Source organism: Zosterops lateralis (genome assembly GCF_965231275.1).
Source record: "Zosterops lateralis genome assembly, chromosome: 4".
Classification (NCBI taxonomy): Eukaryota; Metazoa; Chordata; class Aves; order Passeriformes; family Zosteropidae; genus Zosterops; species Zosterops lateralis.
In genome coordinates this window covers 30,256,702-30,278,880 of record NC_139765.1, presented here as the reverse complement: position 1 = coordinate 30,278,880, position 22,179 = coordinate 30,256,702, and the positions used below count along the sequence as shown (strand labels likewise).

Here is a 22,179-nt window from a genome sequence, read left to right as displayed (position 1 = left end):
CCTTTTGTTGAATCCAATCTTAATGATTTCTAAAGTGAAAGTCTTGCATCTGAAGAAAGCAAAAGGCAGCAAGCTGCTCTTAAGGCTAAGGGACACTTGTCCCAACTCTTATTTTGCAGGGAATCCATCAGGTAAGAACTGTGAACTCGTGAGCAAGTAGGTCAAAATGGACATTTAGGTTTCCTATATCCTTCATCAGGAAGCCAAGTAAACTTTAATCCTCTGGATTTATTCAAGTCATCTTTGGTGGATGTTATTTCTGTACCTTTTCCTCATATCCTGGAATTACTGGCCCTGGAGTTATTTCCACATTGACTGATTTTACAAGGTTTAAAGTGACATACACATCGTGTTCCCCTAAATTTCCCAGGCATTTATATGTGAGGTCTTCATTAATCCAGGCCTGTACCGAGTGTCCCCTAGCATCACGGTGCCATTGACGTTCTTAAGCCTTTATAGTACCTATTTCATTTCTACTGTGAGACAAAAATAATTTAACTGGTCCTATGTAATCACGACAAGAGATTAATTAAAATGCCAAGATAGGAAACAATTTATTATAGAGAGAAGAAAAATTTCTCATCCAAAATATAGAAATCTGTACAACTTTGCCACAATCAATATACATGAACTGTACAAATTTACACCAGTTCATAATTTACCAAATAAAAGATGACTAACAAAGTTCACAAAATAGATGGTGGTTTGTGGAAAAGACTTTTACCCAATTAAGAACAAGGAAATTACAAACCAGACCTCCACTTTCTAAAAATAAGAAGTTTACTCAGTCTTAGAAAACTACAAGCTAGCAAATGTACAGATAGCTGGCTGGTGCTAACACCACAGTTCAGACAGTGTCTTTATATGGTCTTTTTAAAGCCTGTTGCCATGGCAGATTCTGATCACTTGCTACTTTTGAGGCCAATGTAAAGATCTGACCATTTCCCCAGGTCATTCTTACTATTTTATCTTATGTACATTTATACACATTTGTAAGTGCTAGGTAAAAGTCTGAAAATTAAAATTTCCAGTACTATGGTGTTCATAAGTCTTGTTACTGAGCTGCCAAAAATGCTAACAATTAATAAATGTAATAGTGCAAATTTGCTCTGCAAGACCTACTGCAGAGAATCACTTTATAAATACAGATCGGGGTTGAAAATTGGTGTAGAAATTAAGTCAGGTGTCTTGGAGAAACTGACACTTCCTAGATCTTCTTACTCCCTAGCAAGCTGCAATCATTTTGACTCACAGGCTATTAAATCACTGAAAGGTACTGTCCAAACTATGGCACTGTCACTTTAAAGTATACCACTCTAACGTGTGCCAGATCTTCACAGCTGTGACATGGTTTAAATTCCATAATCCATCCCCAGAGGTGCCCACCCAAAGTAAAAACCAAATTTATCCATCCATTTTAAGGTGATCCATCCACAGACTATATCTTAACCTGATACAGTCATCATATTGTAGCTTTTGGAAGGGCTAGTTCTGCCCAAGAGAAGTTCCTCCTTACAGCTTATTCTGCTGTCTACCATTTGCATGTTGGTGTTACTTTGGCTACCTCCTGCTGGTGCAGCTTCATACAGCACACAGATGGAGCCATCCTCTCCAATGCGATAGGACACTTCGTAGGGGTCAACCCAGAGAGTGAGTTCGCTCGGAAGAAGCTGAAACAGTTCCTGACTGCTCAATCCAATCCGCTGTGCTGCCTGTCCAATGAGAGGATCCATTTTATGGTTGATCCGGATACATCGGTAACCTGATCCCTTGCATGGCTTTTCTGGGAACCAGTGGTGTTTATAATGTTCTACAAAATAAAAAACAAACATTATCCTCCTTAATTCTGTGTTGAAAGATACACACAACGATTATTGGTCTCTCGCAAATTTCACACCTCAAAATCTTAAAAAAGCTTATTATTTTAGCATCAAATGACTTGAAAAATCGTTATAGTTTTATTTCTACTGAGATTTACGAAAGTGCAATGTCCCTTGGGAAGCACTGGTACAAAGTTACTGTTTTGTGCTACTGTATAGAGAACAACATCTACAATCGGAAAGGAGGTGAAAAGCAACTTCCTGGCATTCAGAGAAAAAAAAAAAAAAAAAAAAAAAAAAAAAAAAAAGAAAATACAGAAATTATTACATACATAACAGAAAAACTCGAGAGCTTCAAAACATCATGAACCAGACAGGAAAAAAAGACCCTTTCTAGCATCCTTTTGAGATCACACCCATGCTTAGCTTCACACATTCTAAGAATACCCGAAACTAACTAGGGAGGAAGCTGGGCAGCATTTACCGACTGACTCAAGCTGTATTTCACCACCGTTCTTCCCAGCCTGTTTTCCATGGCGAGAAACCAAGGACGTCACTTACCTCAGGAGTTTTATCCCACCCCAAACCCCTCGACTGAGGTACTTGTAGCAACTATCGAGCCCACTGGGACGCAGACTTGAGATTACAAAACCCACAGGGCAGCGAAATAAACGTCGATATTTGTTCCTAACCAGGGCTGCGGGGCGGCTAAGAGACGCTTCCAGAAGAAAGGGGAACCGAGACTCATCGTCCACCGATGAATTTTACTTGACAAAAAAAACAACTTCGGGAAATTTTTCTTTCTGGAAAGCGGGTGTTTTGAGCTCCTGGCGCGGGGCTCCTGCCCGGGCTGCCGAGAGCTTTGTCTACGGCAGCAGGGACTGGGGGGGCGGGGGAGCTGCCTGCGCGCCGCCCGAGCCCCTTTTGTTTACAGCCCGCTCCTGCCTCCCACACCCGCCGGGCCGCCTCGGCACGGAGCGTCCCCGCAAGGGGCGAGCCACGGCCGCGGAGCCCCGGCCGCCCCCCGCGGAGGGGCTTCCGTCCCTCGGAGGGACCGATCGTTCCCTCTCCCCCTCTCCGGGGGCCCGCGGAGCGCGGTGCCGCCCGCACCGCCGCCAGTCCGGCCCGGGGGCCCCGGCGGAGGGGAGGGAGCGGCTCCCGCCGCGCCCAGGCCGCCCTCACCTGCCAGCAGCTCCTGCAGGCACTGGCTGAAGGTCTGCAGCTGCCGCTCGTTCATCAGCCCCTTGGTCCGCAGGAACTTGGAGATGAAGCCCACGGCCGCGGCGATCTCACGTATCATGCTGGCCCGGGTGTACAGGGCGGGATGCATGGAGGCGGCGGCGGGCGGCAGCCAGCTCTCCGGGGCGGCCGGCGCTGGGGCACGACGGGCCGGGACGGGGCGCGGGGCGAAAGGCGCGGGACGGGACGGGGGTGCACGGCTCTAACTGGGCGCGGAGCGGACGGCGGAGCCCAGATCACATCCCGGGGGCGGCAGCCTCCGCCTCCTCTTCCTACGGCAGGGGGGCGGCGGCAGCAGCGGCGGCCGCAACGGCGCTCCCCGCATTTCCTGCGGCGAGGGACGAAGGGCTCTACCCGCCCTCCGCCGCTTCTTATAGCCGCCGCCGACCGGAAGTAGCGTCATAGCGCCGGGGGCGCGCCGCCGCCAATCCGGCGATCGCACCATCGTGACGGCAGGCGGCGGGGCGGGGCCAGTCCGGGTGGGTGACGTAATCGACTGTAAACAAATAGAGCCGGGGGCGCGCGCAGGGGGTCGGCGTGTGGGGTCGCGTGCCCGCGCGAGGGCCTTCGCGTGCCGGGGCGCGCGCCCGCGCTGCGGGGAGCCGCGTGCGCGGGGCGGGGCGCGCGCTAGTGCGGAGCGTTCCCGCGGGCGGGGCTGCGGCGCGCGCGGCCGCGCGCTGTCTCCGGGGAGCGCGAGCCACGTCAGCGGCGGGGGCGGGCGGGGCCGCGGCCGCGCGCCGGGACCTCCCCCCCACGCAGCGGCCGCCGGCAGGGAGCAGCGCGGGGGCCGCCCCGCCGGCAGTTGTGTGTGCCCGCGGGCGGCGGAGATGATGTGTCTGCGCCCCCTCGCCTTTTCTCGGAGCGCAGGGGCGCTCCGGTGGCAGTGCCCGACGGTGCGGGAGCCCGAGCGCGGTGCGGGAGCCCGAGCGCGGTGCTTCCTCACGTTTGAGAACCGCGGCCTTCAGACCGCGTCCGCGGCGGGGTCTCCGGCCGGGGATCTCCGCGCAGAGCGAGGCCTGTCCCGGGCAGCCGGCGGCCCCGGGCGCTGGTGCCGGAGCTCGGCGAGGCCTTACAGGCCGGGGCCCTTGTGCCCCTGCCGGCATCCCCACACAGGTCTGGCCCTGCCCGCCCCCGGCACCCCGCCTTCCCCACGGCCCTGTGCTGCTGTCCCAGCTGTCCTGCCACGAAACCCTGGGTGGGGGGGGTGTATCAGTTTGTGGCTGCCCGTAAGAGTGTCAGTGTCAGGCCTTCCAGTGTTCTGTCTGCCTCTTTTTTTGCTAAACAAAAGGGGAGAGGAAAGAAACGGCAGATTTCTGTTTCGTTAGTTTATTTTGGTTTTGTTAAGAAACACAGAAGTATAGTTTCTTTGGTAGAAGCCTTATTCTTTCCCAAGGGTTTGTGCCCTGCCCCCTTGCAAAGCGTCAAGTGAAACACAGCCCGATGCCTGATACTTGCGTGTGCAGTTCTTACAGTCAGCGATCAGAAACTGGCCCAACAAAGGCACACAAAACACACGATTTCTTTTTCAGTGAAAATAATTCACTTATGAAATATGTAAAAATACGTGTGTGAAATGGTTTGAATAAAAGATGAAAGTAAACGAGGTTTTTTGTTTATCTGATGTGAGAGATGTAACTGTGTAGTGCTTTTGGCCTTTTCTCTGCACACGGGATCTATTCTGTCTTAGGCTGCCAGCCTCAAGGGACTCTCTTTGACTCTATACACAAGGGAAATCTGCAAAGCATCTTCAAAAAATAATCCCAAGAGCTCAAACTCACAGCTTTACTGCATACTAAAAACGTTGGTGTGGGTTTTAGAGCACAGTCTTATCCATTTTCTCACTACTAATCTCTGAGTATTACATTAACAACCATGAGCTGAGCCTCTGTTCTGTGGGAAGGGAAGAGCTGCCAACCTGGCCTGTGCTTCTGCTGCTCCTCAGGTGCCAGCCATCCTTTCTTCTCAGTGCTTCTGTGGCAAATGTGAGGTATATCCAGAGCTGCCATTTCTGCTCTGTTCATAGGCTGCAGAGTGCTGTGCTCTTTCAAACCTTGAAGCAACAGATGCTTCTCTCCCCCTTCACAGGAGAAGGGTAACTTTCACTTACCTTGTGCGAAAGGGATGTTTGAACATCGCAATTACACTTAAATAATTACTGGAAATACTTAAAAAAAAAAATATACAACATTTGCCACCTTTGCCTGGACCTGAGCTTTTTTTATCTGGGCCACTTTCTCATCTCTTCTACCTAATTCCATCCAGAATCAAATGTTCAGAAGGAGTTTTAGGAGCTTTCAAATAGGTAAGTGGTGTTATATAGTAGCACTCCAAAACATGAGGTTTAAAAAGCTGTCCCTAGGCATAACTAGGCACAGCAAGGCTGTTCAGATTTGAATCATCCCCCTTAAGTTGTGCTTTTAAGAACATAGCATAGCAACATGTGCTTTATGTCACACTCGGAGAGAAATTTAAAAGATCCTTTTTTATCTTTTTCTTCTTAAAACAACAACAGCAGCAGCAGCAACAACAACACTTTCTGGAGCATCGAGGAGTTCTTCTCAAATCTCTTGCAAAGTCAATAAATTCAGGACTCTTTAGCAATCAAGTTTTCATAGTTCCAGATAGTAACAGCTTGTATAAAACAGTCTTCTCTCTAGAAAGGGTAAAATGCTGTGCATACAGATCCAGTCCACTGGTGAGGAATGAACTGCCTTGGTGTTCATTGATTACAACCACCAAGCTGTTAAAGTGTAACTTGAAGGCCAAGACTTGAGAAGCCTGCCAGGAGGATCTCATCCCTATCCATGGGTGTGAACAAGGTAACTGGAGCTGCTGATGCTGTTTTCCCAGTCCAGGCAAATCCATTTCCATCTCAGTGCTATGATGGGACAGCAAAGGAGCTGCTGCCATTTCCGGCCTGTGAAATTCTCCCAGAGATCCTCATCTTTAAAGTCTGCAGGCTCTTAATTGATGAGGAAGACTTTGGCATGCAGCTTACAGCATCAAGCAAAGTCAACCTTTCTTGGTTGGACTGTAAGGGAGAGCACCAAACAGGCTAGCCACACTGTAACTTGTTGCTGCTTTGTAGCTTAGTTTCCTGCCAGTTGCCAGCATGTTTCACTGATCTGCCACGCCTCTCTGAACTTCTTCAGCACTTCCACATTTTAGGATATACGAAGTGGTTCTTTATTCCTCAGCCAGTTCCCAGCAGTCTACTCCTGTCACTGCACTCCAGACACAGAGGAGGCAGTATACCTGCTTAATAGTGCAAGATGCTCGCTGGTACATTAATGGCAGGATGCTGAAGATAAATGTAAACATTTAAGGACTGCCTTATTCAGAGCATCTGATACTTTAAAAAAAGCAGAGGCTCTAAGGAGAAAAAAATAAAGAAAAAGTTTATGTGATCATGTAATTAAAGACTGGATCATAATGATATGCACAGTTGAGTTGAATTAACATTATACTGGCATCCCAGCTCCTGTTATTTCCTAACTTTTAAGAAATACAGTGCAACCTTTACAACATTTATTTCAAGTTGTTTTGGTAGGATCTGTTTCTTGACATTGGTTTGGAGAGAGCCTAGCACTTTGTGAGTTTTGTCATAATGGAAATAAGCAATGGAAATACACTTTTGTCTGTGCCACACACACACACATACACACCCTGCAACTCTTGCAACATGCTCTTTTCACAGCTTTTTCTGAAGGAAGCTACTGAGTGCTCTCTATGGTCAGTAGAAAGATTCAAGAGCTCAGAAGTGAAGAACTAGAGTTACTTGATTTTTAAAAAAATTGCTCTAGTCTTAGGGTCTGAATTAGTATATATTTGCTTATGAAAATAAATACACTACATATTCAGCATGGATATTTTTTTCCTGTTTGAGAGCTTATTCCTGACAGAATAAGGAAATCCAAGGAAGTGTGAAAGCATTATAGGCTTTTTATGTGGTATCTGATTAAAGCTTTTCAGTATAGAAAAGTGTTAAGTCTCTTCTCTTCCTGTTTCTAGATAATTTTTGCACTGTTTAATGCAAATAAATAAATAAATAATAAATAAATAACAGTTGAGAAATAATTGGTGTTTGTTTTGAAAAAGCAATATATATGCCTTAGGTTGGCATAAGCTTTCTGTAACCTGTAAACTGAAGAGTACTGGTTGCAATACATCAAATACAACAATAACACATTCTATGTATAGTTTAGTTTTAGCATAGGTTGATGTTATTAAAATGCCACAGTATTTCTGTCATTAACCAAGGATTCGAAAATGTATGGGAAGAGGTTGCCTCTTATTTTTTCTTTATGCAAAAGAAAGCTTTCCATGGGATGCTTCAAACATTTTTCAATGTTTTAGCCCTTTTCAGTCTTTGAATATGCAGTGGCAGGTGTAGTGACATTAAGTTGCTGCTCCAGGAGGCAGATGTAACCCAGAGTCCATGGCCAGCCTTTCATGCCATGCTGCTCCTCAGGGGACCCCATGGCCTGGTTGTGAGTTCCCACTTTGTTGTATAAAGTTTTCAAGCAGTCACTCCTCAAGCAACAGTGGTGATATGAGAGTCCTCCCTGGAAAAACTTTGGCTCCATGGCTTGCTTGTAGACTGAGACAGCAGCAGCCACCCCCTCTCACTGCAGGTAAGTGCCCTTACCTGCCTTCCAAGGTCTGTAAGGCTATTTTTCCCTGGAGCCTTGGGAGCAGGCTGTCATTCCTATTGTGTTCCCTATTGTATTGTGTTGTTGTAGAAATGTTTGGACTTGAGCTCAAGCTCAGACCTGGGCTTAGAAAGGTGGTATGGATCCAGCCCACTGACAAAGCAGCACTCTGCAATGGGGAGGGCTAAGGGCTTTTCAGCTCCGAATGTAAGCCTGTCTCTCCACCCAGCATTCTACACTGCACATAACTGCAGCCTTGGAGCAGTGAGTGTTTCATCCTGAAAGTGTGGAGGTGAAGAAGTCAGTCACATATTCTTCCAAAGTGGAGAAGTCTCACATCTGAAATGATAAGATAGACTGGTAGGAGTTAGAGAAAGGGCAAAAGTCTGGTTTGTGACCACACTGGGAACTTCCCTCTCTCTACAACATGCTCATGCTTACACGCAAACCCACACGCTTGCAGCCTGCATTTCTAAATTGGTCTATCAGTCAATGAGTTCCTCAAACCAGTTCTCACATAAGTGGAGTCCTGTTTAAGCAAGTGGGACTAGTTCCGTGAGCCAGAGTCCCATTCTACAGTCCGGCAGTTGTTTAAGAAACATTTCTGCCACTGCAGGAAGCTCAAGAGGGGATGGAAAGACTCAGAGGGGCAAAGGCAGGCTGTCAGTATTGGTCATAACTATGACATGTTCATTTCAGGAAATCTGTCTCATGACATCCTAAAATGACCAAACTTTGCTGCACTTAATCCATACAGAAAAGGTTTGCTCTGTGGGGGATAAGCTTGATTTCAAAGGGGCCACTCACTGAGAAGTTATTCCCTATGGCATGAGCCTCAGGTCTGGCCAGGACAGATTTAACAGAAGGCTTTTCCTATGCTATTCTTTTGACTTCAGCAAACAACATGTGACAGCATGCACATGTAGCAAATAAAAAGCAAATTCAGAACATAGTATTCTGTTTTTCTTGCAAAGATTTTTGTTTTCCTGAATGGGATAGTAGCAGTGTAGCAGCACACGCACCACTTGTTTTTAATAAAACAATCATAGTTTAGATCCAGTAAAAACAAAAATTTAAGAAGACAATAGAAACATCATTTGAAAACTTATCCATAGAGAGAACTCCTCACAACAGCTATACATAACCATTATTACAAATTCAGGTTTTCATAACTTATGAATTAAGCAGGATAAAATAATCTAGATGAGATAAACAGTCATTCATTGCAATCCTGAATGGAAGTTGTTAGCAATAATATTAAAGTGAAAGTAGCTTGTAAGTGAAAAGAATGATTCAAGCATTTGTTGTTGTACTCTGCAATCAGATGATGTCATCTCAAATTCCAAATTTTTAGCTTTCCTGTAGTTTTTTTTGTAGTAAAACTGGGATGGGGGGAATCATAAAGAGGTTCATAGTTCTCTGCTTCTCAGGGCTTTATTTTTTCTGGCCTGCCATATAATCTTAGGAACATCTGAAATAATTTCAAATACCCTTGTCTGTAGTGGCTGCATAATGGGCTCTTGCACTGCCTGGTGACTGCCAGAGCAGCCTGTGTTGGTCAGCACGGGGCTCTCAGACATCATATGGTCAGACAAAGGAAAAACAAGGAATTTTTAATGATACTTTTATAACAGTATTTCCTGACTTTTAGAATTAAAACTGTGACTGTCTGCAGATTTTAAGTGCAAATTCCATTAAAATACTAAAGATTTTAAGAAACCAATATTTAGATCCTGCAAGTATTTTTTCCTTAGTATTTGCATCTTACGTACTTTGATTTATGATGTAGTTAAAAATCTAGACATTTTTAAAATCTTTTAATAAACATCTGTGAAAAAACCCTTTCATTTATTTTCCAGTGATGTCATAAAAATTTCTTAAGCAACTTTATTAAGATTTGTGATTTGGAAATCAAATACACTTTTAAATAGATGGCTCCTTTGGAGCAGTTATTAAGTAGTAGCAACCAAACCTCCACCAAATCTGGCTGTCTCAAAAATGCATCAAAATAGCAAAGCTAGTCTGCACAGACTACAAAGGATATTGCCTACTATGCACTTGCTAAAACAGAAAAAAAACCCAGTAAAACAGTGATTGCAATATTTAGCTAGACGTAAGCGCCTGCCTCACTACCCTCCCAATATCTCTCCACCAAAGCTGGATGTGTGGGTCTTTTGGCTTGTAAATCAGGTGTCTCTGCATGTGTTTCATTTTGTGCAGGGTCTGGCTTTGGAGGTCAAATTATTTCATTTTAGCTGGTTTTTTTTAACTTTTATTGTGGTCTGCCTATCTATATACTGCATATCAATGAAGAGAATACTTTGCTGCAAGAACAGGCACTTATCTTTTTCTCTTCATTTTTTTCTAGCCAACACTTGCCACAACCTATTCTCTTTACCACTATCATTTGTAGTCATGGCACTGCTTCTGTTACAGCTTTTTTTCTCCTTGCAATGATATTAACTCAGGCATTTTAATCAGTCTCAGACAGAATTCTCAGGACAAAATTAATATAATTAGTTCTCTAGGACAGATTTGGCAGAGTGAAGAAACATCACATAGAGACATTATTACCTCTCTGAGTACTGAGAGATATTATCAGGTGGGAAAAAAAAATAAAATCACAGCTACAACAGTTCTTACTTGATTGTGTAGCTTCATATACAGTGCTGTTCAACTGCATTTATGTGTGAACCCTTCAGTCATGCTCGTGTGAAAGTGTAGTCACTCATCCCTTTAACAGGATTCTAGTGTGTGTTGCATGCCAAAAATTAGGCTGTTTGGCCGCCCCCCTTGTGATTTGAATTCTTTCTCCAGATGTGATGAAGAAACCTGAACACTCTATAACTTACTTTCCTGAATTCAGTCATGTGAGTAATGTCCCTGACAATGACGAGATTATCCTTATAATTGCAAATGAACAGGGTTGTGATTTTAGGGCCCATAACCCAAGACTTTAAATATCAGAGCTCCCACTGGTTTTGCTTCTTTCTTACACATGTGCCATAAACTGAGGAACTTGCTTGGTCCTATACTGCCTATAAATTACCTATTCCTAAAAAAAAAAAAAAAAAAAAAAAAAAAAAAAAAAAACAAAAAACAAAAAAAAACCCACAAAACACCAACAAAAAACTCCCAATAAACAAAAAACTCCACCAACCAACCAAAACTAACCAACCTGCTTTTACTTTACAGGAAACAAGAACCATCTGATAATTTATACACAGATCTTTTATGAGCATGTTTGATAACACTAGGAAAGCAGGGAGAAGGGCCTGAATACAAGCAGAGACGGTAATCTATAGGTATTTCACCAAAAGAAAAAGAAAGTTCTTTTTTTCCTCCATTTTTTAAAGGAATTCAGAAAAGACTAACTAAAATAGAAACAAAAATCTTGACAGCAGAAACATACATCTCTATAAAATTAGGCTATCAGTTCTGACTTAGATTAACCAGATGTCTTAAACAGGCATGTGGTGAAAAACAAGAAAATCACAGATTTTAATTAAGAAAAAAAGGGGAAAATAGAGATGCATAGCATCTTTGAATCAAAAAAATCCCAGCCTTTTGATCTGTCTTTTCATTTTCTGCTTCCAACAGCAACTTCAGTGACCATTTTTTCACCATGTTTGTCTCTGATGCATTTTCAGAAGACAGAGGAACAAAAGCTGCTTGATACCCCTCTTACAATAGCAAGGAGATGTTCCTGGCTGTGTGGGAGGAGCCACTCAATTCTTCCGTGTACCGCTGGGTACACGTGCTTCGTGCTGCATTAAGTGTTCCTGGGAGCAGGGAACAGAGTGTTCCAGCAGGATCTAACATACAGGCAAAGATAGAAAGCCATTTTCCTCACAACTATGCAGTGCATTAATACATGATCCCAAGCCTGCAAAGGATGAACCTACTGTTTCAGAACTTTTTCTTTTCCTTTTCACATCTTAATTCACTTTTAAATTATTTAAGAGGACTCTCTGGGATTTTTTTTTTTTTTTTAATTTGCTGCTCTATGAAAACCTGCTTATAAAAATTACGTAAGAAACATGAAAGTTGCATAACACATCCCTTGGGGAACTTCATAAAACGTCTTTGCAGCCACATTTTCCTCCCTTTGGGTTTCTGTGCCCCACAACTCAGCTAGCAGTCAGTGGAGAGGGAACAAGTAGGTATTCATTTCAGATAACAGGGGAGAAGGGAGACCTAGAGTCATATGCATCTACGTTATGGAGTAAGAACATAGGGCTGGGCTCCACCAGGAGCAGGTGGAGTCCTGCCAGCTGTCTCAGCCCTATCTGCTGCCACGTCACTGAAGCCAGCTCAGGCCCCAAAACAGTGCTATTTCATTCCAAGAAACCAACATGTACAAGGCGAAGGCAGGGAATGTGTGCCACGCGTTCCTTTCCTCCATGTAGACATGTCTTTATTGTTTCCACTCAGTTTTGTTACCCTGGAGCTCTATGATATTTCCTGCAGTCATCTCCTCCCACCAACTCAGAGCTCCAGTCTCATCTACCAGGCAGCATGGTTTCAGCAGAGCTGTGCCAGAGCTGGTGATGCCACCACTCAAACACTTCTGTTTTACATAAGATTCAAAAAACCAAACCAAAACAACAAGAAAATTTCCCAATTGTCCCACTTGTGCTGAAATTTTCAGATCTGTTCAAAGCTACCTCCAAATATGGGTGCATATCCCTGGATTTTCTATACTGATATCACAATATAAAGATAATTATTAGGGATGTCCTGGAGTGATCATAAGAAAACTCCTTCAGTTGCTACAGTCCTAGAGAAAATTGCCTGTCCATCAGTTATGCAGTTTCTTACTTAGCATCAAAAGTAGATTCAATAGTTTCTATAAAGAAGGCTTAGTAATAGGCGACATATCCTGAAGACTGGTTGTATTTTTTGTTCTTAACATAATGGAATGTACTGTAAGAAATACTGATTGAAACCTGAATTTTTCATGTACATGTTTTAAATTGCTAGACTAATGCAGTGATTTCAACACAAAACAGTCTTAGAAGGATGAACTGAGCCATGCTTCACTACTTTGTTTAAACTCAACATTTCACCCTATGGGCAAAAAAGTACAACAAGGATAAATTTCAGTTGCTCAAGATTTGTAGAGCACAGTAGTTACAATCCTCAGCCTAACACAACACTGATGAGGGTTCAATACGTCAGGAAGTTTTAATGAAATGAAGAATCCCACTTTCTTTTAGTACAGGTGGAAATTTGACCTTTTGCTGGGTTGGAGTGCATTACGTAACTGTGGATCTCATTTCATTATTGATCTAATAATCTCAAATTTTTTTCACCCTGTGTTTGTAAATACCAGAAAGCTGCTTTAGATTCCCCTCTCCAGCCGTAAAGCAGTTACAAAGACCACAGAGATGCCAATTTCATCAGTGGAGGTTTTAGAACAAAGGGAACAGGAGTTTTACTACTCCTGATGAAGGTTAACGCCCTTCTTTGTGGAGACAGATAAATAAAACATTACCTGTAGCAAATAAAGTTATGGATGGTCACATAAAAATGCAGTAATGTTGCTCATTAACTCCAAAGATCGAAGACCAAACAGTTGTTTAATGGAGGGTGGAAGAGAATTTTATAAGCACTCATTTCTGAAGCAAATGAAACAAAAGTAGTGGCTTTTTTTTTTTTTTTTTTTTTAATAGCTGCCATGAGTTCTCTCCAAGTATTTTTATAGTTATTGTTACTGACTTGTTCATTGATTATGTATCAGTCATACTAACTCCTTGAAAAGCTGACCAGCCTATTCATTCATACCTTCCTCTTCCAAAAGCATAAGGTCAACATGTTGGTGTGCATGAATATCAGCTGTTCACTGGTGCATATCCATCCCAAATCCAACATGCTTTCTTCTGACATCAGAGGAGTTTTGCCATGAAATTCTGTAGAAAGTTTTTCACTGTGTTGAATGACTTAGGAACCTTGTCTTTAAAATCTACCAAGCCTATTTTCTTTTCATTCAGTTGGTGGCTTTTAACCTATTGACTGACTTTCATGCTTGCTTTTTTGTTTGGGGTTTTGGTTTTTTTGCGGGGGGGGGGGAGGTCAGGTTTTTATTTTCTGGGGGGTTTTGTTGTCATTGTTGTTGTTGTTTGGTTGAGGTTTGGGGTGTGGGTTTTTTTTGTTTTCTCAGTTTTAACTGACAGAACATTCAAATTCTGGGAGATAGATGAGTTCCTTCTTACCAATAGCAGAGTATGAGATCAGGAGTTGTGGAGAGACAGAGTCCAGAGGATGTTTGTTTGGAATTGTATCTTCTCAGTGGTCCTTTAACAGATAGCTCCAAGGCCTGTGAATTGAGAACATTTGTTACCCTTTGCACATGGCAAGTGGATTTTAAGGCTATCAGATTTATTGGAATACTGAAGGGTCACTTCAAAGGTACTTAGACACATACATTATTGAAAAAGCAATTATTTTATTTCTAGAATGGCTGAATGACCTGTTTTTACCTTGGAAATCAAGCAACACAAACAGCAATGAATATCATCTCTATGCTGATTGAAATTATTTGAACCTCTCTGCTAATACTAAAATATCTAAGATCCATTTTTAAAAATTGGTCCCAGAATAGTTAAAGTTTTTAAAGGTATATTTTGTTACAAAATCCAAGAAATTTTAATTTTTAAAAACCTACAGATTACCATATGGATTACAGCATTCATAAAACACACTTCAACAAACACTTTCTTCAACAGTTCATCTGCAATTTAGATGCAAATAGAGTATTAAATACTAAAGAAGTTTGAAAATGTTTTCAGTCATCAGAATTTGAAGCTTTTCTGTTAATTGGGACAATTCTATTAACACAAATAGTCCCACTCCTTAAGAGGACTAAATATATTCCTACTTTTCATTTCATAACACAGGTCTTACTTTCAAGATAATCAAGTATGTTCCCTCATACGAAAAAATTATTAACCTGCCAAGACAGACAGCAAGGACAGTGTATAACTGCAGATAGTGAAACATTTCAAATTTGTTTAGGTTTGTCATTTGCACATCCCAGAGTTCATAAAAGGTGGGTAATTGTTTTCATGTCCACTAAGCAAAGCCATTTCCAAACAGAAAAGAAAATAAAAGCCAGCCTCCTTTCAGATTCATGCCTGCTCTCCCATGCACCTTCTGCTTGGCCCCAGTTCTGGCTCCCCTCCGGAGATAAGGGGACATTGAGCTGATAATCAAGGCCCTTGACCCCTCTGGGAGAACTGCAGAAGGTTTAGATAATGCAAACATCATCCACAGACAGAGGAAACACCAGGCTAGGAGAGTGTTTTTGTTCCTGTATGATGCCTGTTTAACTGCTGGGTAACTAACACTCCTCTAGCCTATTATGCATCTCCTCACCCTGAATTAAAACCCATGGCTCTGTCCACAGGGTTACTGGGCCTGTGTGCTGTGACACAAGAGAATAAAATCTGCAGAGCAAAATTTCTGTTGCTGAGGGTCCAAACCCCCCAACATACAGTTTCTGATGTGTGCTGCTGTGGGCTGTATGGGACCCCCTCTGTTCTGATCCCTCGGGCTGTCCGTGCAGCAGTGGATGGAGCACATGGTGTGTGTGCTGCCCCACTTGGGCAGTGTGCATGAGGCTGCTGACCTGTGTGACCACAGACAAAGGTGTCACTGCCGTGCTCCAGTGGGGCCCTGCTGTGGGGAGTGCCCGGGACAGCCCCAGGGCTGACAGGACAGAGGCCACCTCAGAATATTTCTGTTGCCTGCTTGTGGCAGCTACACCTGCCAGGGTCCTGGTGCAGTAGAGGATCTGGGCTCTCAGCAGCAATCATGTCTCCCTTGCAGCTGATAATGTGGCTGTCTAAATATATCCATGATTAGGGCTACCCTGCGCAGATTAAAGTCACAGCTCTGTATCTCCCAGCTGAGGCACAACAGTTGGCCTGATGACAGCACAAGCATGAACTTTATGACCTGTTTTTTCAGACTGTTTTTTAGAGCATGCTTTAAATATACTGGGTCACTCTCTGTAAGAGTGGATCGCAACAAATGTAATCCCTTCTCCAGCGATGACTTCCTTTAATTCTTTTCTTCCTTCAATTGAATTGGGGTGAAGCAGGCAACATGATTAGGAGGTCATCTCTTTAATGCTTCAGATGCCTCTAAGTGTGCCTGTGCCACCTTGTATTTTTAACAGAAAAAAAAAATCAAAAACAAACAAAAAACTAACAAAAAAACCCACACCAAAAAAACCCAACAAAAAGCCCCTACATTTTTGTATAAAGCATCATCAAAAGCTTTAAGCAAAATCTCATATTCAAGCATTTCATTTTATCACCGCTACAGTAATGATGCATGAGGTACCCTGTTTTGATAATGCCACCTCCTCTTACACAGGGCCCTCTTTTATCTGTCTTATACGTTTCAGTGGAAAAAAATTGATCCTGTGATCCTGAACAAGCCATTCTAATTGCTTGTCTGTCCAGAGCTGAACTTAAAGTGTTGCTGCCTTGATACACAGGAGTCCCTTTGCTTTCCCTCAGAAATCCCCAATATAATTATGGAAGATTCAGTTCTTCATGCATTTTTCCCTAGGCAATGACCTGCTTTGCTAGTATGTCAAAATCAACTGCAATTTTTTCATGCAGAGGATAACAAAATTGCCTTATCTTTTCCAAATAAATGCAACTAGGAATTGGGAAACAAGAATAAAAAGACCTTATTCCTTTAATTGTTCACTATTTTAGCATGAAGTTACACACAGGGGAGCCTTGAAACTTCTTCCATATTCATAGTCTTTAATTCAATTAAGACCCTAAGCTAAAGCAAAGAGCTAGCAAGAGTCAAATACTGTTGCTACTGATAATGTAACTGCCAAAAATTAATGGCATATAAACAATTCAAGTAGCCTTTTTGTTATGAGATTCCCTTTCTGAAGCGGGTTAGTTTGCCTAGGAGACAACAAAATTATTGATGAATTCCTGACTGACATTCTTCAGTCCTTGATTTAAAATAGGCCCCTGGATTTTAAGCACTTGAGGTGCAAAGGAGTACTTATATTTTCTAAATGGCCTTCTGTAGTCTGAAGAGATCAATAGCATACATTTTGCTTGCATTGCCTGCATTTGGAGCCTAGGGGGAAAACAAAAGCACAAATAATGAATTGATTTAGATGGAATTTTGGATCATAGTCTGAGGATTTCAGACATGTTTGGAGGATATGTGAGAGGTCATGTAAAGATCCAGCAATATGCAGGGTTTCTTGCATGGTCAAAGTATTGGCTGCCAAATGTGGGACTTTTGAGTAAATGGAACTTAGGCTTAAAATCATTAGTATATTCAAAAGGAAGGATCATCATCCTGATCCTAAGACTTAAGGACTAAATAAAAATCAACAGTAGGAAACTAGAACAATATTTTATTGATTAATAAAACACATGCATGTTACTTTTATACTGCCATGCATTCATGTAGTAGCAAATAAAGAACTCTCTAATACCTGTTCTGACCCAGAAGAGGAAAAATCCACACAACTTGAAAAAATATCAAAAAAAGTCTAACAAATCCTTTCCCCTAAAACCCATAAAAATACCTAAATCTGCTGAAAATACGTGAAGAAGTAGATTTCATTATCAATAAAGATATTGAAATAATTGACACAATGTATTTAAAGACCTCTATTTTTCTCAGGCATGTTGTTTAATTAAATAATGACGAAAGAAAAAAAAAAGAAACATTGACTGTATTGGTTGTACACCTTTTGGATGATTTGACTAAAAAAGGCATCAAATTCTCCCCTCCTATCAGGGAAAGTCAGCAGCTGTCACTCATGTATCTACATACAGATCCTCCCTCAAAACAGGGATTTTAAAAGGCAGATAGCTTTATCTTCTCTCACTTTTCATTCTCCAACATTGATTAGAATCAAACTGATGAAAATATTCCCAGGGAAGAACTTTGAATGGACTTGAAAGCAATTCGCAAGCTGGTTTGCTCATCATCTTTTCCCAGAAACTTTTGAGTCACAGAATATCTCAAAGAGTAAAGTGGGAGAAAAGTAAATTTTCCTTATGCAAATGCCCAAAGCCCCTCTTAGAAGAGCAGTGAGGGTCCTATAGCTCATACAAGTTTCTTCTGGGAGCATTATATAAGAAGTGATTCACTTCTAGTGAAAAAGCTGGCTCTTGGATTTTACTGCGCCTTCTTAGTATGTCTATGCTGCCTGACCTCATTAATCTTGTTTTTCATGGCCACTGTACTGTGCAGTTATTCCATTAACATATTGTAGTGCTGCCTGAGGCTTCTTTAATGTATGTTCTATTTTATATTTGCCTAATTTATTTAGGCATCTGTAGTGCATTGACCACTGTAGGGTTTCCCATTCTATGGGCAAATGAGGAAAGCATATGGCATGGAACAGCGAGCTATTGACTGTGTTCATGGGAAGCCCAGTATAAGGGCATGGATACTCCAGTACAGAAATTCAACACACAAGCTCAATTAAAAAAAAAAAAATAAAAAAATCAACGCTTTTTGGCATGGGAGCCCTTTATATACATTTTGGCCTATGCATGCCCTGTGCATGGGAAGGGAAGGAAGGAAAGGGAAAAGAGAAGGTGCCTACAGCCTATAATAGGTATTTAAACCCCCCAACAAATTTGGGATCCAGCTCAAAGAGTAGGTGTTTGCAGAGCTTAGATCATATTCTGTGGTAATGCATAGAGCAACACACAATTCAATCACTGTACATTCTAGTTTCTGTTATTATTAGGGGGAACAGTGGAACTGGCCAGATTCAGCAAACAAAATTAAAAGCTGTGACAAAGTGCTAACAGAAATAGGACTTCTTTCCATGAGATCATCTCTTCTGTATTTTACATATATACATACATTTCCTTGCTTGGAAGTAAAGGTCTTAAATTTTTTGTACTTTTTTCTTAGTAAATGTCCATGGTCTGTTTCTTTTGGAACACAAAAAAGCTCAAGATCTCAACCTACAGAACTTAAAAAGCATAAGAAAGCTCTTTCTGAACTACACTTAGCTTTAATATATGTTGGTGGAAGGTGATGTTGTAAGTGAGAAATCACATGTAAATGATTTTGGTTTGCAAGACTACATGAGCATAATCTATTATTAGAAATATTTTTAATAGTTGTTTCATATCCAGTCCCTATTGTTTCATATTCAGTCCTTAACAGCATCATTGTTTTATTTTTAACTGTACTTAGTTGAACAATAGGGGAGAGAAAACCTGATGTGTTACTTTTTCATTCTTTCATCATCAGTATTTAAATTATATTCCAATGGATAATTATCACATGATACCTGTAGTACATTTGAGTTGTTTTCCCTGTTTGAAGAAAAATATTATGGACTTGATGGCAATTTTCAAAAAAAGGGCTGGTTTCTCTGGGTGCCAAATTTGAGATCCTTTCTTTAACAGCTATTCCCATTGTTACTGTGAGTGGAGTTTACACACTAAAGAATCAGCAGGATAGTAACAGCAAGAAAATCACTTACTCCAAGTCTAGGGAAAGTAAGGATCAGGCAGTGCCTTTTGCTTAAGCCTTAAAACATCCACTGATCTCCAAAGTAAGCCAGGACAGCTGCGCCCAAAACAATGAAAATCCAGCCCAAGCTTGCTCTAAGTACCTGCCACCTCTCTGTAGCTGTCATTACATGTTCAGTTGCTGTAGGCACAGAGAAGACATGCTTTTAAACAAGGGAGCAGCTACCCCCTCGCAGGCCTGCCTTGACCATTTGTCCCTCATTAATGGCATAAGACAAGGCAATTGTGAAACCAGAGCTGAGTTCTGCTAGAAGGGTAAGAATGCCCTGAAAGGCTCAAAAGCTTGTTCAAATTGTTTTATGGCAACAAAGTAGCCTTTGAAACCATTTGCATTACAAAGAGTGAAAGTTTACTGTTAAACCAGTTATTGTTTCTGAGCCATAGGGGGTATCCAAACAGGGAGAGAAGAGCTGGAGCCAGATGGACGAAGGAGTTGCTTACTAGCGTGTTGCCTTCGTGGCATCTTGGGCAACCCAAAGATCAGATATTTGGAATAAATCTTCAAGGTTTGTTTAGTTATGAGATGTGATAAAAATAGGGTAAAAATTCGTGTATAAAATAATAATTCGATGTATAATGAAACAAAGCTAAAGTAAAATTGTAAAATCCAATAGAAGGGTAACCGTTCTCTCTCAGCCTGCTAATCTCAGTTGCAAAGACAGGACGAAGGTCATCAACTTAGACAAAAGACACTGGCCAACCCTGATAAGAATCACTTCCTCGCCAAGGCAAGGAGAAATTCCTTCCTGACAACGATGCCAATTTCATCAACCTTCTGGTGGCACAAGCGGAATGAAATCAACATAAGACAGACTCTTGGAATTGACATAAGAAAGGAGCCTTCCCGGAATGAGACAACTAGACTTGATGAGGTCCGGGAGGGCCATCGAAAAGAAATCCGGACTATTCAACCCACCTTGGACACCTGGACTGCCTAAGGGCAGAAAATTCCTATAAAACGGTGGACTGAGAGCTGCACTGGCGTGGACTAGGGCGTCTGGCACATCGGTGCGGACCTCTATCCACCCAGCACGCGCTGACAATTTCCTATTATTGTGGTTTTTCTCTTTTTCAGGTGCTCGATATTCTGTTATTAATAAATTGTCATTTATTAACCTGAAATTTGCCTTTGCATTTATAACATGAGAGCTGCTCAGCCTGGTGCTGAGCACAGGCTGCAAGGGAAAGGGGACACTGTGGAAGTAAGAGAGGCTGAATGTAGAAGTATTTACTTTCCTTCCCAGATGCATTTTCATCTACAGTATCACACATAACTTCATCCTCTTCCATGATTCTGACTTCAGTTCCAGGTGGAGCTTCTGGAGATGAGAAAATACTGAGAAAGTGTTGAAAGACGGAAAGTAGTGTTTACACCGTGTATGTCCTAAGGGAACTGAGTTCGTCTTCTCGTGGCTGTAAAACCTGGGTGCACATCACTGTGCTGTGCAGCACCTACACCATGATCATATGGATTTAGATTTGCTGGAGGACTGATCCTTTCCACTGATGCAGGTCAAGAGAGAGAACATATCCTCTTGGGAAGAAGCTCCAGAAAGAATGTAAAAACTAATCTTGTGTAATGCACAGAGAAAGGACATTTTAAAATGGCTAACATGAATGATCAGATCTTCAGAGCAAATCAGCCAGTCCATCATGCCTTCTGTACTTCCAGCCTGAGACAGATTCTGGATTATCAGAGAACCCAAATACAGCTACTTGTCCCACTGACAGGAACAGATCAGCCTTAAGTCTGACTATAGGTGTACAAGTGTGTTCTTGTAACAGAAGAATGTTCTTTATTCAGAAACTGATGTCCACAAATTACACGAACGCTGGCTGATCCAAGTAAAAAGCTGCTACTTGCAAGTTTGAATAATTGCCATATAGTTCTGCTGAGAGGACACATCATTAATAAAATTACTCCTTATTCCAGCAAAATTACTTCTTATTCTTGCTTCCAAACAAGCTGAAAGCACCTTATTAAGGCAACAAGTAACAACTTCAGCTCCACGTAGGATATAGAGAAACCAACTCTGTGATGAAACACAGGAAAACCTGTATAACTGCATACACTGCACAAATTAAGAATTTATACCTCATTCACATAATGCAGTTGCTTATAGTAGGAAGCAGACAACAATACTGTATTTACTGAAGCTTTAGGAAGACATTATTTTCACTGCTTACAAAAGACAATTGCTATCAATGGCCTAAAGGGAACTGTAGGTCTTAGCAAGCCTCACCATTGTGGATTGAACTGCCAGTTTTGTATCATAGTAAGGTTGTACATGCTAGCCTGCACATCTAAATGTAAAACTCCTCACATGCCTTGTAACTCAGCCGGGTCATGTTAATGAGATCTTCAGAAGTGTTCTAGGTATTCTCCCAGCCAAACCAGCTGTAATCTAAGTCTTTCCTCAGCTGCATTCTCAGTAACAATACATCTGTGCTTTCCTCTTAACCTCAGTGTTGTCAGAGCTCTGGCTTGATGGTCTGAGAAAAAATGTGTACACACACATTCACATGCAAAACAAAACCAGCTCTTATTTCACGAATTTCAGAGCATTTCTTTGGAAGTATATTTGAGTTGCTTATTTCCAATCTGAGCTTTGTGGAGGTGTCTCACAGTGTGACTTGAGGTGAGTGAGTGATACTGCATGCAACAAATATATGCCCAGGTCATGGTATATTTGCAGACAACAACATGCCCATGCCCAAAATTAAAAAACTTAAAACAAGTTCCATCTCTATTTACATGGGCCTTTTTAAATTCTCTTTCATCTGAAGTTAAGTGGTACCAAAGTAAAAGCTGTATCCATGGTGGAACTTAATTCAGAAATAAAGCATGTGACTACTTTCATGACATGCTATTATTTTGTATGATCTTTAAGTTACTGAATGATTATGCAAGAA

The 22,179-nt window shown here is 41.9% G+C and overlaps 1 protein-coding gene across 1 annotated transcript; it reads right to left on the bottom strand.

Annotated features, from left to right (window-relative positions):
• Window positions 1–529: 529 nt before the first annotated feature.
• Window positions 530–3,414, bottom strand: BTG1 (BTG anti-proliferation factor 1). The gene is made up of 2 exons (XM_083859509.1): window positions 3,003–3,414; window positions 530–1,810 (listed from the first exon to the last, which is right to left on the bottom strand). Exons 1-2 carry the CDS (start codon window positions 3,148–3,150, stop codon window positions 1,446–1,448), a joined length of 513 nt encoding a protein of 170 aa, XP_083715635.1. The 5' UTR covers window positions 3,151–3,414; the 3' UTR covers window positions 530–1,445.
• Between the last annotated feature and the right edge of the window lie 18,765 nt (window positions 3,415–22,179).

Bases quoted from the DNA above. Each gene is read 5' to 3' on its own strand.
- BTG1 (XM_083859509.1), bottom strand. From the start codon at position 3,150: ATGCATCCCGCCCTGTACACCCGGGCCAGCATGATACGTGAGATCGCC. The intron at 1,811-3,002 runs GTGAGGGCGGCC...TTTATTTTGTAG, and splicing joins CCTGCAGGAGCTGCTGGCAG to AACATTATAAACACCACTGG.